Source organism: Canis lupus, chromosome X (assembly GCF_011100685.1).
Source record: "Canis lupus familiaris isolate Mischka breed German Shepherd chromosome X, alternate assembly UU_Cfam_GSD_1.0, whole genome shotgun sequence".
Classification (NCBI taxonomy): Eukaryota; Metazoa; Chordata; class Mammalia; order Carnivora; family Canidae; genus Canis; species Canis lupus.
The window spans coordinates 83540271-83553493 of record NC_049260.1 but is presented as its reverse complement, the minus strand read 5'-3'; the positions used below and the strand labels follow the sequence as shown (position 1 = coordinate 83553493).

The 13223-nt window shown below is 39.6% G+C and overlaps 1 protein-coding gene across 3 annotated transcripts in view; it reads left to right on the top strand.

Moving 5' to 3' along the window:
- Positions 1 to 13223, top strand: part of ACSL4 (acyl-CoA synthetase long chain family member 4) — a 79598-nt gene that overhangs the window by 41035 nt on the left and 25340 nt on the right. For all 3 annotated transcript variants that reach the window (XM_038588058.1, XM_038588057.1, XM_038588056.1), the window contains exons 5-9: positions 348 to 457; positions 578 to 716; positions 5833 to 5983; positions 6138 to 6261; positions 10238 to 10309. In XM_038588058.1, the coding sequence (XP_038443986.1) occupies positions 348 to 457; positions 578 to 716; positions 5833 to 5983; positions 6138 to 6261; positions 10238 to 10309 (596 nt within the window). The remainder of the gene's footprint in view (positions 1 to 347; positions 458 to 577; positions 717 to 5832; positions 5984 to 6137; positions 6262 to 10237; positions 10310 to 13223) is intronic.

Here is a 13223-nt window from a genome sequence, read left to right as displayed (position 1 = left end):
GGTAGTTCTAGGTGGGCTTGGTCTGACCTAAGTTAAGAGTTCAGCCAGAAACTTATGGGCCTTGAGAATCTTGATTGACTAATTTTTGAACAGTTGTAGCACTTCCAGTATTGCTGCATTTCTTCAGGTTTAGGATGTTAGAATCCTGAGAATTTATTTGTAAGGAGAAATTGGGGCTACCAGGAAGTTTCAGGCAATATTTAAAGGTAATAGTGGAGACTATGAAATCTAATGACATTATAAAATGTTTTTGCATCCATGAGTGTACCCATCACAAAAGGCTGACTTAAACAATGTACCTCATAAATGAGTATCAGTTAACATGTGTTTTATTTTTTGTTATGTAGTTGTGACTTTATATGCCACACTTGGCAAAGAAGCTGTAGTTCATGGGTTAAATGAATCTGAGGCTACCTACCTGATTACTAGTGTTGAACTTCTAGAAAGTAAACTTAAGGTAAATAAAATTTTTTCTTTGAATTCATGGTAGTGTTCTCTGACAGGACATGAAAATGCCCAATAATTGAGTTTATTACAGGCCTGCATTTAATAGCTGAATCTTTTTTCTGCTCAACAGACAGCATTATTAGATATCAATTGTGTTAAACACATCATTTATGTGGACAATAAGACTATCAATAAAGTAGAATACCCTGAAGGATTTGAGATTCACAGCATGCAATCAGTAGAAGAGTTGGGATCCAAGCCAGAAAACTGTAAGTAAAGCAATGAAACCAAAATGTATTAGTCTACTTGAGGTTTATCTCAGTAGATTAGGAAAAGGAGTAATCGAAGTGGAAACTAAACTTCTTTGATTTAAAAAAAATTTTCTTAAATGTTTATCAAGGCCATATATGATTAAAGTTTTCTCTTCTTTTCTCCTCAAAGGTAAACAGTCTTTTAAAATTTACTAAATAGGAATAACCTGGGTGGCTTAGTTGGTTAAGCATCTGCCTTTGGGTCAGGCCATGATCCCGGAGTCCTGGGATCGAGCCCTGCATTGGCTCCCCCCCAGCCCATGCTTGCTCTTTTTCTGTCAAATAAATAAAATCTTAATAAAATAAAGTTTACTAGATAGTTAATGTATTCAGTGGTTCAGACTTTATGGCAGTTGCTGCCAAACTTCTTTTTTCCAAGTAACCCACTAACTTTCCAACTTGGACCTCACGTAAAGAAAAGATCTCAGGCCTTCCACTCAATAGCCTTTCTTCTTTTGAATTGCTTAATGCTAGTGATTTTTTAATGATGTATCAGAGGACACAAAGCTGTTTGCCAAGCTCATGCTCAGATTTATGCCACCACTGAGATGGCATTTGATACTTCATTTGAAACAAGTAGATGTGCCTTGTGGCAAAATGTCAATTGGTCATCAGGACAGAGGGTTGAGGAAATTAAAGACTCCGTTTATTTATTTTTTAAAAGATTTTATTTGTTTGAGATAGGGTGAGAGAGAGAGCACAAGCAGAGGGAGAGAGAAAGGGAGAATCAGATTTCTCACTGAGCAGAGAGTCCAACATGGGGCTTGATCCCAGGACCACAGGATCATGACCTGAGCCAAAGGCAGACACATAACCAACTGAGCCACCCAGGCATCCCTAAAGACTTCATTTAAATAGTTTCTTTCCTTATGTTTAATGTGAAGATCACAATAGTCTACTAGTTGAGAAAAGGATTCATTTTGATAGGAAAAAATGTTGGTTGAACCCCTCTTTACCTTCTGAGTATATGACCACTAGGGACCGAACATGTTTGCAATAACAGAGAGAGACTCTAGCTTTTTACCCAGTGTGGAGAATAGCATGGAGGCTGAGGCTCTACCCTACTTTGCAAGCAAACGAGTGAGCCAGCCACAGCTTCTTGGAGGTCCAACATTCCTGAGTCAGAGATGAAGGACAGTTTTTTAATTCACAGCAAAAGCAGTAGCCAGACTGTCAGCATTTGTGTTGCTTCCCCACATTCCAGTTTTCATACAGCAGTGTGAAGAGGGTGGGATGATACCCATACCCGCAGTCAGTCGTGCTACAGGAGAACAACCATGAGATCAGGGAGCCCAAATATTTTATAGAGGGCAGTATGACTGCCCTTTGCCCTAGAGAGAGAGATTATTTTTATTGTACTGGGCAGGAAGCACATCTACTCTTTGGCTCTGCAGGGAGACACGGTCTCCATTTTCCAAAGCTGTTTATTCTGCACATATCCTTGAAAAGATAGTCTGGCACCCAGTCACTGTCTCTGTTCACAAGATACGCAGAAACTCAAGAGACCCATAGAGAATTGTCTATCAACACCAGACTGACCCTGCAAGATTGAGGTCAACTGGGAGGTCCTTATTGATACAGATCTGTTGCCAGTTCTGTTGATTCACCAAAGGATTTTGGTACGAAATATAAGGGGTATTGGTCCTTTTTTTTATGATAGAGAGAGAGAGAGAGAGAGAGAGAGAGAGGGGGAGAGGCAGAGGACACAGGCAGAGGGAGAAGCAGGCTCCATGCACCGGGAGCCCAAAGTGGGATTTGATCCCGGGTCTCCAGGATCACGCCCTGGGCCAAAGGCAGGCACTAAACCGCTGCGCCACCCAGGGATCCTGGGTATTGGTCCTTATAATTTTATGTAAGAAATAACCTGATAGACTACATATCCCACCTAGTTCTGTTTCTCTCTTTAGTAATGAGACACATGTATTTTTTGGTGATACTTCACCTTAGTAGGTTATTATGATAACAGGAAATGAAGTGTCACATGTCTTGAGAGTGAGAAGCCTATCTACTGCTATGGCTTCCATTAGTCATCAGAGAAAGGCGGCGATTCTTATTTGCTTGATTTTTATAAACTGACAGTAGAGATATTTTTTTAAGTTTTATTTATTTAAATCACCTCTATACCCAACATGGGGCTCAAACTCACAAGCTCAAGAGTCATGTGCTCTTCCTACTGAGCCAGCCAGGCACTCCGACAGTAGATATCTTTAAGGATATTAGCATTACCCAATTTAAGTAAAACTTTATCTTTGGTTATTGTGGTGGTAAATCACACTTTAAATTTTTAAAGTTAACTGGTACATAAAAATGTAATTCATTTTTGTTAACGGATTTTTAAAAAATAGAGTTTATTTTGTAGAGCGGTTTTAGGTTCATGGCAAAAGTGGGGAGAAGATACAGAGGTTTCCCATACACTCCCTGCCTCTACAATGCATAGGCTCCTCCATTTTACCAGCATCTCTCATCAGAGTGGTACATTTCTTACGATTGATGGATCTACTCTGACACATCATTATCATCCAAAGCCCATAGGTTACATTGGAGTTTACTCTTTGTGCTGTACTTTCTGTGGATTTGGACAAATGTATAATCTTTGGTATCACCATTTTAGCACCACCACTACAGGATCACCATTATAGTACCACAAAGAATATAAGCTGATTTTTATTTTATTTTTTTAAAGATTTAATTTATTTATTCATGAGAGAGACACAGAGAAAGAGAGAGACAGACAGACAGACAGAGACAGAGACACAGGCAGAGGGAGAAGCAGGCTCCAAGCAGGTAGCCTGACATGGGACTTGATCCCAGGTCTCCAGGATCATGCCCTGGGCTGAAGGCAGCACTAAACTGCTGAGCCACCCAGGCTGCCCTATAAGCTGATTTTTAAAAATCTACCAATCTTATAAAATGTTTATTTAATTTTGATAATGTGACTGTGGATTCTTGGCCATTTTGGTGTATCCTGCAATTGAAAGGAGGTTAAAAGCTTACTACAATATACTACCTTGAAAGTGGAAGGCTCAGTGTGCTGTTTAAAATTAGCATGTTAGAATTGTGGAGTTGAAGTCACCTGACAGATCAAGTCAACAACAACAATGGAACACAAGGAAATGGAGGGAAGTGATGGATGGAGAGGTCTGTTATCCTGATCATGGAGATGGTAGCACAGGTGTTTGCATATGTCCAGATACCAAATTGTATGTGTTAAATATGTGCAGTTCTTTGTGTATCAAATATACTTCAATAAAGCTATTTTTAAAACATAGAAGCAGTTTAGATAAACATTCTCATCCACATAACACTTGTCAGCCCATAGTAGATAAATTAACAGCAAGAAACAAATTTATGTCACATTACAGTTTTAAAATACTGACATATCCAGCATTTGCTTAGAGTGTGCATCTAGGCACTTAATAAACAGGGAGTTTCAATTTTACTCAACTGTTAGTATCGTAGAATGACAAAAATGTAATGTTGATAATATCAGTTCTCTTTACTGGTAGGCTAGAAGATACTTTCAAGCAATATTTAGTTTTTCTAATTCACTTTCTCTGTGTATGACTATTCTAATTGTATTTATTGAAATGTAATGTGTTGTCTGTTTTTTTTTAATCTAACCTTTTTAAGTGCGTATGTTATCTTAATTTCCTTTTCCCAATAACACATTTTTATTGTATTTTCCAAAAGCATCCATCCATAAATTATTGGGGGGGGAGGTCCTCACAACACATAGTTTGAGAAGCACAACTTTAGCATAGAGGTCAGTAAATTACAGCCTGCTGTCTGTTTCTGTAAATAAAGTTGGACTGGAACACCATCATGACTATTTAACAAGTGTCTATGGCTGGGTAGTTTTGGCAGAGTCTGTATGGCCCTCAAAGCCTAAAATATTTACTGTCTGGTCCTTTGCAAAAAGAGTCTGCTGACCCCTGTTCAAGATGGCTGTGTCTAATAAAGACCTCTCTATTTTCCTCTTCCAGTCATTCAGTAAGCAAAGATAGCACTGGAGCTCAGGACTTCTAAGATGATTAAACACCCCTGCTTTCAGACAGAATGAAGCTTAGATACTATCTAGATATTACCTTTGGTAGGGAGTGAAGTGCTTATAAACCCCTCCACATGGTCTCTCTCTCCCTTTCTCTCTCAGTATCTGAAAATTCCCATCTAATTTTGATTAAACAGAATCAAAGTATAATCCAATCCCGATAGGGCAATAGGCACTAAATCTGGAAGACCCAAAAGAGTCCCAAAGCCAGGCACATGACAAGTGTTCTAACTAGAGGCATGAGTGAGCGAGTGAGTCAGAGAGAAAGGACCTCTTATACCATTCTTTTCATCTAACTGCACATTCAGTACTTTGCAAAAATGATTTCCTATAGAGATTTCAAGAAGCAATGATAAAAACAGTAGAAAAGGTTAATTTTGGTTTGGTGTTCTTTGGATTTTACTTGTTGCTTGGAAGCTAATCTTAAAATAATCTGTTAAATGTATAATGATTATCTAACTCAGTGTCCATGGTTCAGTTTTTTAATAAAATACAATTATTTTTATAACCAGGTAAAAAAAAGATCAGGTCCAGTGGTTTCCAATCAGGCATGTGTATGTCACCTGTGGAGCCTTCACCCCATTCCAGACACAGAGTTTTCAGAGCTAGGGACCAGAGATAGAGAGTGTTTTTGTTTAAGTTCCATGGGTGATTCTCATGCCCACCAGTAGTTAAGAGTCACAATCAGGTCCAGCCATCACATTTTAAAGATGAGAAGACTGAGGCCTGAGGAGTTTGCACACAATACTCTATCCTCCCGATTCTTCAAAGTCCTGGATAGCTTTCCTCAACACAGTGGAAAGGCAGGAGTAGACAGGAATTGGGTTGAGCATCCAGAAAATGGGCCAAATTGAGTTTGAAATTCTCATTGCAGGTAACCACAGTTTGATCGGTACTTTGTGTGATTATCAGGAGAGAGTATTCTACGTAGTTTATCATGATGCAAAAAATCTTAAAAATCTTCATCTTTGTTTAGCAATCTAACTTTTAAACTGAAGAAAATATGGTTCTCTTTCATTTGTTTAGTGAGCGTCCCTCCAAATAGACCAACTCCTTCGGACATGGCTATTGTCATGTATACCAGTGGTTCTACTGGCCGACCCAAGGGAGTGATGATGCACCATAGCAATTTGATAGCTGGAATGACAGGCCAGTGTGAGAGAATTCCTGGACTGGGGTAAGAGAGAATTCTTCCACTTTCTTCTTAAAGATCAGAGCTCATGTTTGGCATTCTCTAAACTCGATCTGTATTAAAATGGCAAGATTATTGATGTTTCTAATTATCACACCTTTTTAAGAATGGCTAAAGTGTTTTTCTCATTTTGTTTTAGACCAAAGGACACATACATTGGCTATTTGCCTCTGGCTCATGTACTAGAATTGACAGCAGAGATATCTTGCTTTACCTATGGCTGTAGGATTGGATATTCTTCTCCACTTACACTCTCTGACCAGGTGACAAGCTTTTCACTATACTGGCATGATCATATTAAGTGGCATTGTTTGGCTGACAACGAATTACTGAAACTGGAGATATTTTAATTCTGTGAAAGCCTTCTCCCTGACATCAGAAATAGCTCCCATGGGCAAATATGTAGCTGCAGAAAATAATCTTGTGGATTTGTTAGCATCACTATACATCTTTTTAAATGATTTGAAACTAATTCATCTTGTCTTTATTAGATGTTGATTCTGGATAGCTAGGATAGAGAGCATGAATGCACTGAACCTTTTTGATACATGATCTGCAAATAGTGGTAGGTTTTTTGGGAGGCGATGTGGTGGGAGGATTGGGGCCCAGTTTGACTCTGCGGTTTCTCTAGCACTGTGGTATTCACTAGCCACATACTGAAGAAGAGATCATCACAATTAGATGAGCAGAATTTCACCACTCAGTTGCCCTAGCCACATTTCAAGGTCTCAATAGTTACGTGTCACTAGCAGCTCCCACACTGGACAGCACAGGGACCAAGCATCTCCATCATCGTGGAAAGTAGTGTTGCATATCCAAAGGCAATGCTTGGCTTTGTGCCCTGAGTCCAGGTTCTCCCTTCTCCCTGCTGTTGACAGTAGGAAGGCCAACAATGGTAGAGCTCACTCCTGTATTGGAAGCCCATTCGAAATCACACATCTAGTACCTACTGTCCACAGTTACATGGAGTTTGTTCTTTGGATGAGTTGCTATAGAAAAGTGTCAGCCAGACATTGGGGCAAAAAAGAGTTTCTAATGTTGCTGTGAGGTCCCAAATGCTGAGGGATAAACTGAGTGTAGGTGGAATGACTTGATTCTTGGGGCAGCTTCTGACACTTCTGCCCGTAGGGGCCCACTATGATTTAGGCAGTGCTGTCTTTTATTTGGGAGTGTCTGTAAAGCATGCAGTTGGCAAGAAGACGTGGTCCTTGATGCTCACAATTAGAAATTATTATACTTTTTTTTGGTAGAATTACCATTTTAGGAGAGATTAGGTTAGTTATGTAATATTAAGGCAGAAAGGTTAATTGGATGTGTCTGAATTTGAGATTCCAACCATCTTTTTGAAAATTTGTTTTTGGATGTATAACTTAACGTGCACAAATCTTACATGCGCCACTTGATTGGATTTAATATACACATAGAGGCTTCTGTGGCCATCAGTATCTAGATTAAAAAAAAAAACACTGGGGCACTTGGGTGTCTCAGTTGGTCGAGTCTGACTCTTGATTTCAGCTCAGGTCATGATCTCAGGGTCGTGAGATGGAGCCCTGCATCAGGCTCCATGCTCAGTGGGGAATCTGAGATTCTGTCTCTCCCTCTCCCTCTGCCCCTCTCTTCACTCTAATATAAATAAATGAATCTTAAGAGAAAAAGGACATTTCTAGGATTCCAGAATATCCCTCATGTCCCTTCCTAGTTATGACCACCTCCCCCCAACCCCCAGGATAATCCAACCACCTCTTTAAAAAAAAAAAGATTTATTTATTCATGGGAGACACACACAGAGAGAAACAGAGACATAAGCAGAGGGAGTAGAAGCAGGGTTCATGCAGGGAGCCCGATGTGGGACTCCCCCTGAGCTGAAGGCAGATGCTCAACCCCTGAGCCACCCAGGCATCCCCCAACCACTGCTTTTAAGTGGCTTTTTCATGAGAAAATGTTTTGTGTTCTAAACAGCTACATACTTGATACTTTAAAGAACACAACCTGTTTGTAAGTTGGAAAGCTACTGGATTAACCACTCAACAGAAAGTTCACATTTAAGATCTGTTAGAACAGGGTGGAGAGAATAAGTAATGAAGTAAACTAATAAACCAGACTTGCTCAAGTTGAGTTTAAAATAGACCTGTGAATGAAACTGCGGCTTGAATTGTAAAACAAAATTTGTAGGGGACTTTATAATGGTAAAGAAAAAGAAAAATCTGTGGTGATTACATTTCAATGCACTGCAGTGGGTTTTTCTTATGCTTAATATATTTTGAAAATGTGAAAAGAATTTCAGTAAGTTTTGAGTGTGATTCACCCCCGCCCCCCCAGGAAAGTTCGGAAGCCCGGGACTAGCAACCCTTGTTTTCACTGCCTTTCTGAAAACAGTTGCCTCGATGTAGGGAAGTGGGCAGATGGACTGAATGTCCCATCCACCCTTTTCATGAATTTTATAATAAAGAGTCTCAATCTCAAGAATCTAAAACCCAGGAATCTACATCACATCAGAAATCAGAAAGATGGGGGAGGCTTGAGGCACCCCATATGAAGCCAGCAGATAATTGTGATGTTGTCATAACTAGGGTTATTGCAGTTGTGATTAAGACAAGAGAACTAGGGATGCCTGGGTGGCTCAGTGGTTTAGCACCACCTTCAGTCCAGGGTGTGATCCTGGAGTCCCGGGATCGAGTCCCACATCAGGCTCCCTGCATGGAGCCTGCTTCTCCCTCTGCCTGTGTCTCTGCCTCTCTCTCTCTCTCTCTCTCTCTCTCTCTCTCTGTGTGTCTCATGAATAAATAAACTGTTTTGTTTTTTTTAAAGAGACGAGAGAACTAACTGATACCATTACCCAGAGTAATAAAGATAGTGAGGAGGGGCTCCTTGTGGCTACTGCTCCCTGGAACAGCTCTCTAAAGCAACAAGTGGTCAGGACCACAGTCGGGGCGGGGGGAGACAGCTCTTACTCGAAGGACATAAGAGTCCATCTATGTCTCCACAGGGCAGCTAGCTCTCCCTTGTGTGGTATGTATGTGGGGATGTAGGTTTCCACCTGCAAATGTGCACACGCTTGCACATACATGAAACAAGTAGTTTTTTTATTTCCCTTATCCGTCTTAAAGTAGGATAAAAGCAATTGAGTTCTGCCAGCAGAACCTTCTAAATGACGAGGCTGGTGCTGCTGGCAGATCACACTGTTTCTTAAGAGTTGGTTTTCTTCCTGCCTGTGTCAACATGACTCACAGAGCCTACATCTGAACTATAGACTAATGAACTGCATTACAGCAGATTCTTATTTTCACTTGTAAATTTTATTTATTTAAATTGTTTTTAGGGAGAGGGGAGCAGAGGAGGAGGGAGGCAGAGAGAGAATCTTAAGCAGGCTCCACACCAGCTATGTGAGCCTGACATAGGGCTCGATTTCATGACCTGAGATCATGACCTAAGCCAAAATCAAGAGTCAGAAGCCCAACCAACTGAATGACCCAGGCACCCCAGCCAGTTTCTTATTTTAATCTCCCTTTTTCAGTGGGCTCCCTTATCAGTGGTTCCACCTGCTGACCTGACATTTGAAATCCCAAAGTATTTGTGTGAGAAATAAAACACAAGAAAGACATAATACATACACATTTACATATATATACATATATATCCATATATATACATATATATACATATATGTGTGTATATATATATACATATATACACACACACATACATACATATCCCTACATGGTCACTGGCAGTGTCTTCAATATTCTGTCAACCAAAATGTTATCAAATGAGTGTTTTTGTATGATGTTAGTTGATAGCAGTGACTTTGAGAGGTGGCTTTACCATTTGGGTAATCAAAGAACATTCAATTTTGTTTTAGTGCTCAATATACCTTAGTTGAGGGTTTCTGTTTTTCTTTCCTTTTTTTTTTTTTTTTAGATGGATGGTTTGTGCTGTGGTCGATATGTCATAAATAAGAATGCTCAGTTTACCAAAATATCTCATTCTCCTTTGTTCTGAATCAACATTTCAGCTCACAGGAAGGCTGAAATCGTGCTAGAAGAACTAATCTACAGGCTAAAACACTTACGTTCTAGACTTTTGTAGGTTATGAAAATTTGAACCGGTAAATCCCAGGGCAGTAGAGGAGCAAATTCCATGTGTGAATTTGTCACTGTCAGTGTTAGTCCTCAAATTACAGCATTTTTTTTTTTGTGAAGGTTGGCTTTCCTGATTGTATTTACTTTTTCTTTAATGTAGTCCAGCAAAATTAAAAAAGGAAGCAAAGGAGACTGTACTGTACTGAAGCCTACACTCATGGCAGCTGTTCCAGTGAGTATAGATTGTAAATATCATTTACTGCTCCCACTCAGACTTTTTAAAGAGTAATACTCTAAGGGACTTGTGTATGGTTTTAAATTTTGATTTTACTTTGTTGGGAATTATGGCAAATGTGTTCATCTAAATCTCTCATAAGCATTGGGAAGGATTAGATGGCAAGCTTCTGAAATGTATGCCTGCTTAAGTGGTGCTGATACTTGACAATCAAGGGCTAAAAATGACCTGAGTTCAGATCACCTCATGTGAGAATCAGTCATAATGTTTCAAAGGAAAAAAAATGTTTCAAAGGTAGAAGAGATTCTAAAGATCATTTTTGTTTCATGATTTTTAAAAAAAAAAAAAAAAAAACATGAAACGTAGGCCATCCCAGAGAACCAACACAGCATATCCAATGTTATGGAACTGAGTCTCGGATCTGAGCCTCCCAGCCCTTAGAGTGACCAGGAAACTGGCACTGAAGAGAGCTTCCAGAGAAAAAAAGATAACTTCTAGATATTTAAAATCCTTATGTGAAATAGTGCCTTTTACGAAAAGATGATACAGGTTGTTGGCCTTTAAAAAAAAAAAAGATTTTACTTATTTATTTAAGAGAGAGGAGGGAGGGGGAGAAGCAGGCTCCTTGCTGAGCGGGGAACCCGATGCAGGGCTCAATCCCGGGACCCCATGACTGAGCCCAAGGCAGATGCTTAACCAACTGAGCCACCCAGGTGTTTCATTTTTTGGCCTTTTACTAATAAATTCTGAAATACTTAACACCATGTTTCATACTTGCATAATCAAATATATTCTAGTACTTTTAGGCTTGGGAACTCTAGTGGGACTGTGTATCATGACTTGCTTATATTATGATCAGATTTGAAGTCTTATCCCAGTATCTTTCTCAGAACTATTTTTGCACATGGAAAGTCAGAGATTAGATTGTGATTAGATTAGAAAACCCAAGTTTTCTAAGAATTAGAGATGGAAGTAACTTTTTTTTAAGCTTCTAACTACAGAATTACCAAATGACCAAAGAATTAAGATAGGTCAGAGTAACCTTTGTCTTTTTGTTTAGAGGTGCTGTAGAATTCAGCAAGTTTACAAGCTTCAAGAAGCTTCTCATTAAAGCATAAGAAAGTGATGCTAATGATAGCACACCTGCTTACTGTGTTCTAGGCACTGTGCTAAGTGCTTTAGATGAATTCTCTCATTTAATCCTCCCTAAGACTCTTCTAGGTGGATCCTGTTTTCCCAGTTTCATAAAGGAAAAAACTTGCCTGAGGTCACAGAGCCCATAGATGCTAGAGTTCAAGTGTGAACTGAGTTGTCTTAATGACTATGTCTGTCTGCTTAGGATTCTTTTGGTTGGGGAAGCAGTATTTTGGGTTTATTACCCAAAGTGCAGGGGTCCCTAGTAAACCGTATCAGAGAACGTAGGGAAAAAAAGGGGCCATAGACTATAGGAAGTACTATCTGAATTTAGGAATGAAGAATAAACAGGAGTTAGCTGATAGGCTGTGTATCTTCTAATTGGACATTGGCCATTCTTCTTTACTTTGTGTCTTAGAAGGCTAACTTCTGTGGATGAGTTACCAGGGCATTGCTTGACTTCCGATTTCTGGTTGGGTTCAGCCAATTATTTGGCACTCAGGAGAGATCACAGGACAGGAGGAGAGAAGGGGGTATTCTGCGCACTTAGTGCCTTTTCTCCTTCCCTTCTGGGCTGTGATTTTTGGAAAGTTGTCAGATGCCCATTGGACAATCTCTTTACCCTTGGCTGTAACCAGGCCTTGCCCATAGCTGTTGTCCTAACCAGGTTCCAGTAATACTTCTCTCCACTTACCTCTTCGGATCTAGGGATAATAAGCCATCTCCCATATTGGTGGTCACTGATGCTTCACCCAACTTTGTTGGTTCCCTTAGCTCCTCCTCCTCCTCTGTAGATAGGCCTTAAAAAAGGCCTATATGTGTGTGTGTGTGTGTGTATATATATATATATATATATACACACACACACACATATATATACACACACACCAAGAATTGATAGATTATATTTTCTTTACTGGGTCAGAATAAAAGATTCATTTAGTATCACATATTCACATAGTCAAAAGAGGGAATTTAGAATAAATCACTGCTTCTTATAAGCAGTGACTCAGTTGAACATCATGTAATTATCAGGTTGAAGTAGAGGGTGACTTCATGTACTAACAATAAATTCTGCCAACTTATTGTAACTGTATCATTTATGTTCCTTACTCACTGAGGCCTTTCTGTGCCTATGACTTGCATCTACTGGAAGGAGCAGTGGAGGTAGTTCTCACACATCTGTCTCATTCCCATATGCTTTTTTTCCCACCCAACATCCTGTTCACTTTTATAAGAGGGGTAGTTACGGGATATTAAAAGTCTTTTAGGGAACTTTTGGAATTTCTCAATCACAGATCTAGTCAAATATTTCAGTTATATAATAATGATTCCATCTGTGGAAATGGACAGAACTACATTGTACTATGCTTGAATCCTGTAGTAGCTTCTCTGCACCCCCATTAGTTTTATTGAGATACAATTGATGTAACATTGTATCAGTTTAAAGTATACAATGTGATGATTTGATATATGTATAAGTTGTGAAATGCACCCATCACCTCACATAGTTACCATTTATATGTGTGTGTGATGAGAACATTTAAAACCTACTCTTAGGGGATCCCTGGGTGGCGCAGCGGTTTGGCGCCTGCCTTTGGCCCGGGGCGCAATCCTGGAGACCCGGGATCGAATCCCACATCGGGCTCCGGTGCATGGAGCCTGCTTCTCCCTCTGCCTGTGTCTCTGCCTCTCTCTCTCTCTCTCTGACTATCATAAATAAATAAATAAAATTAAAAAAAAAAAAACCTACTCTTAGCAACTTTCAAATATACAA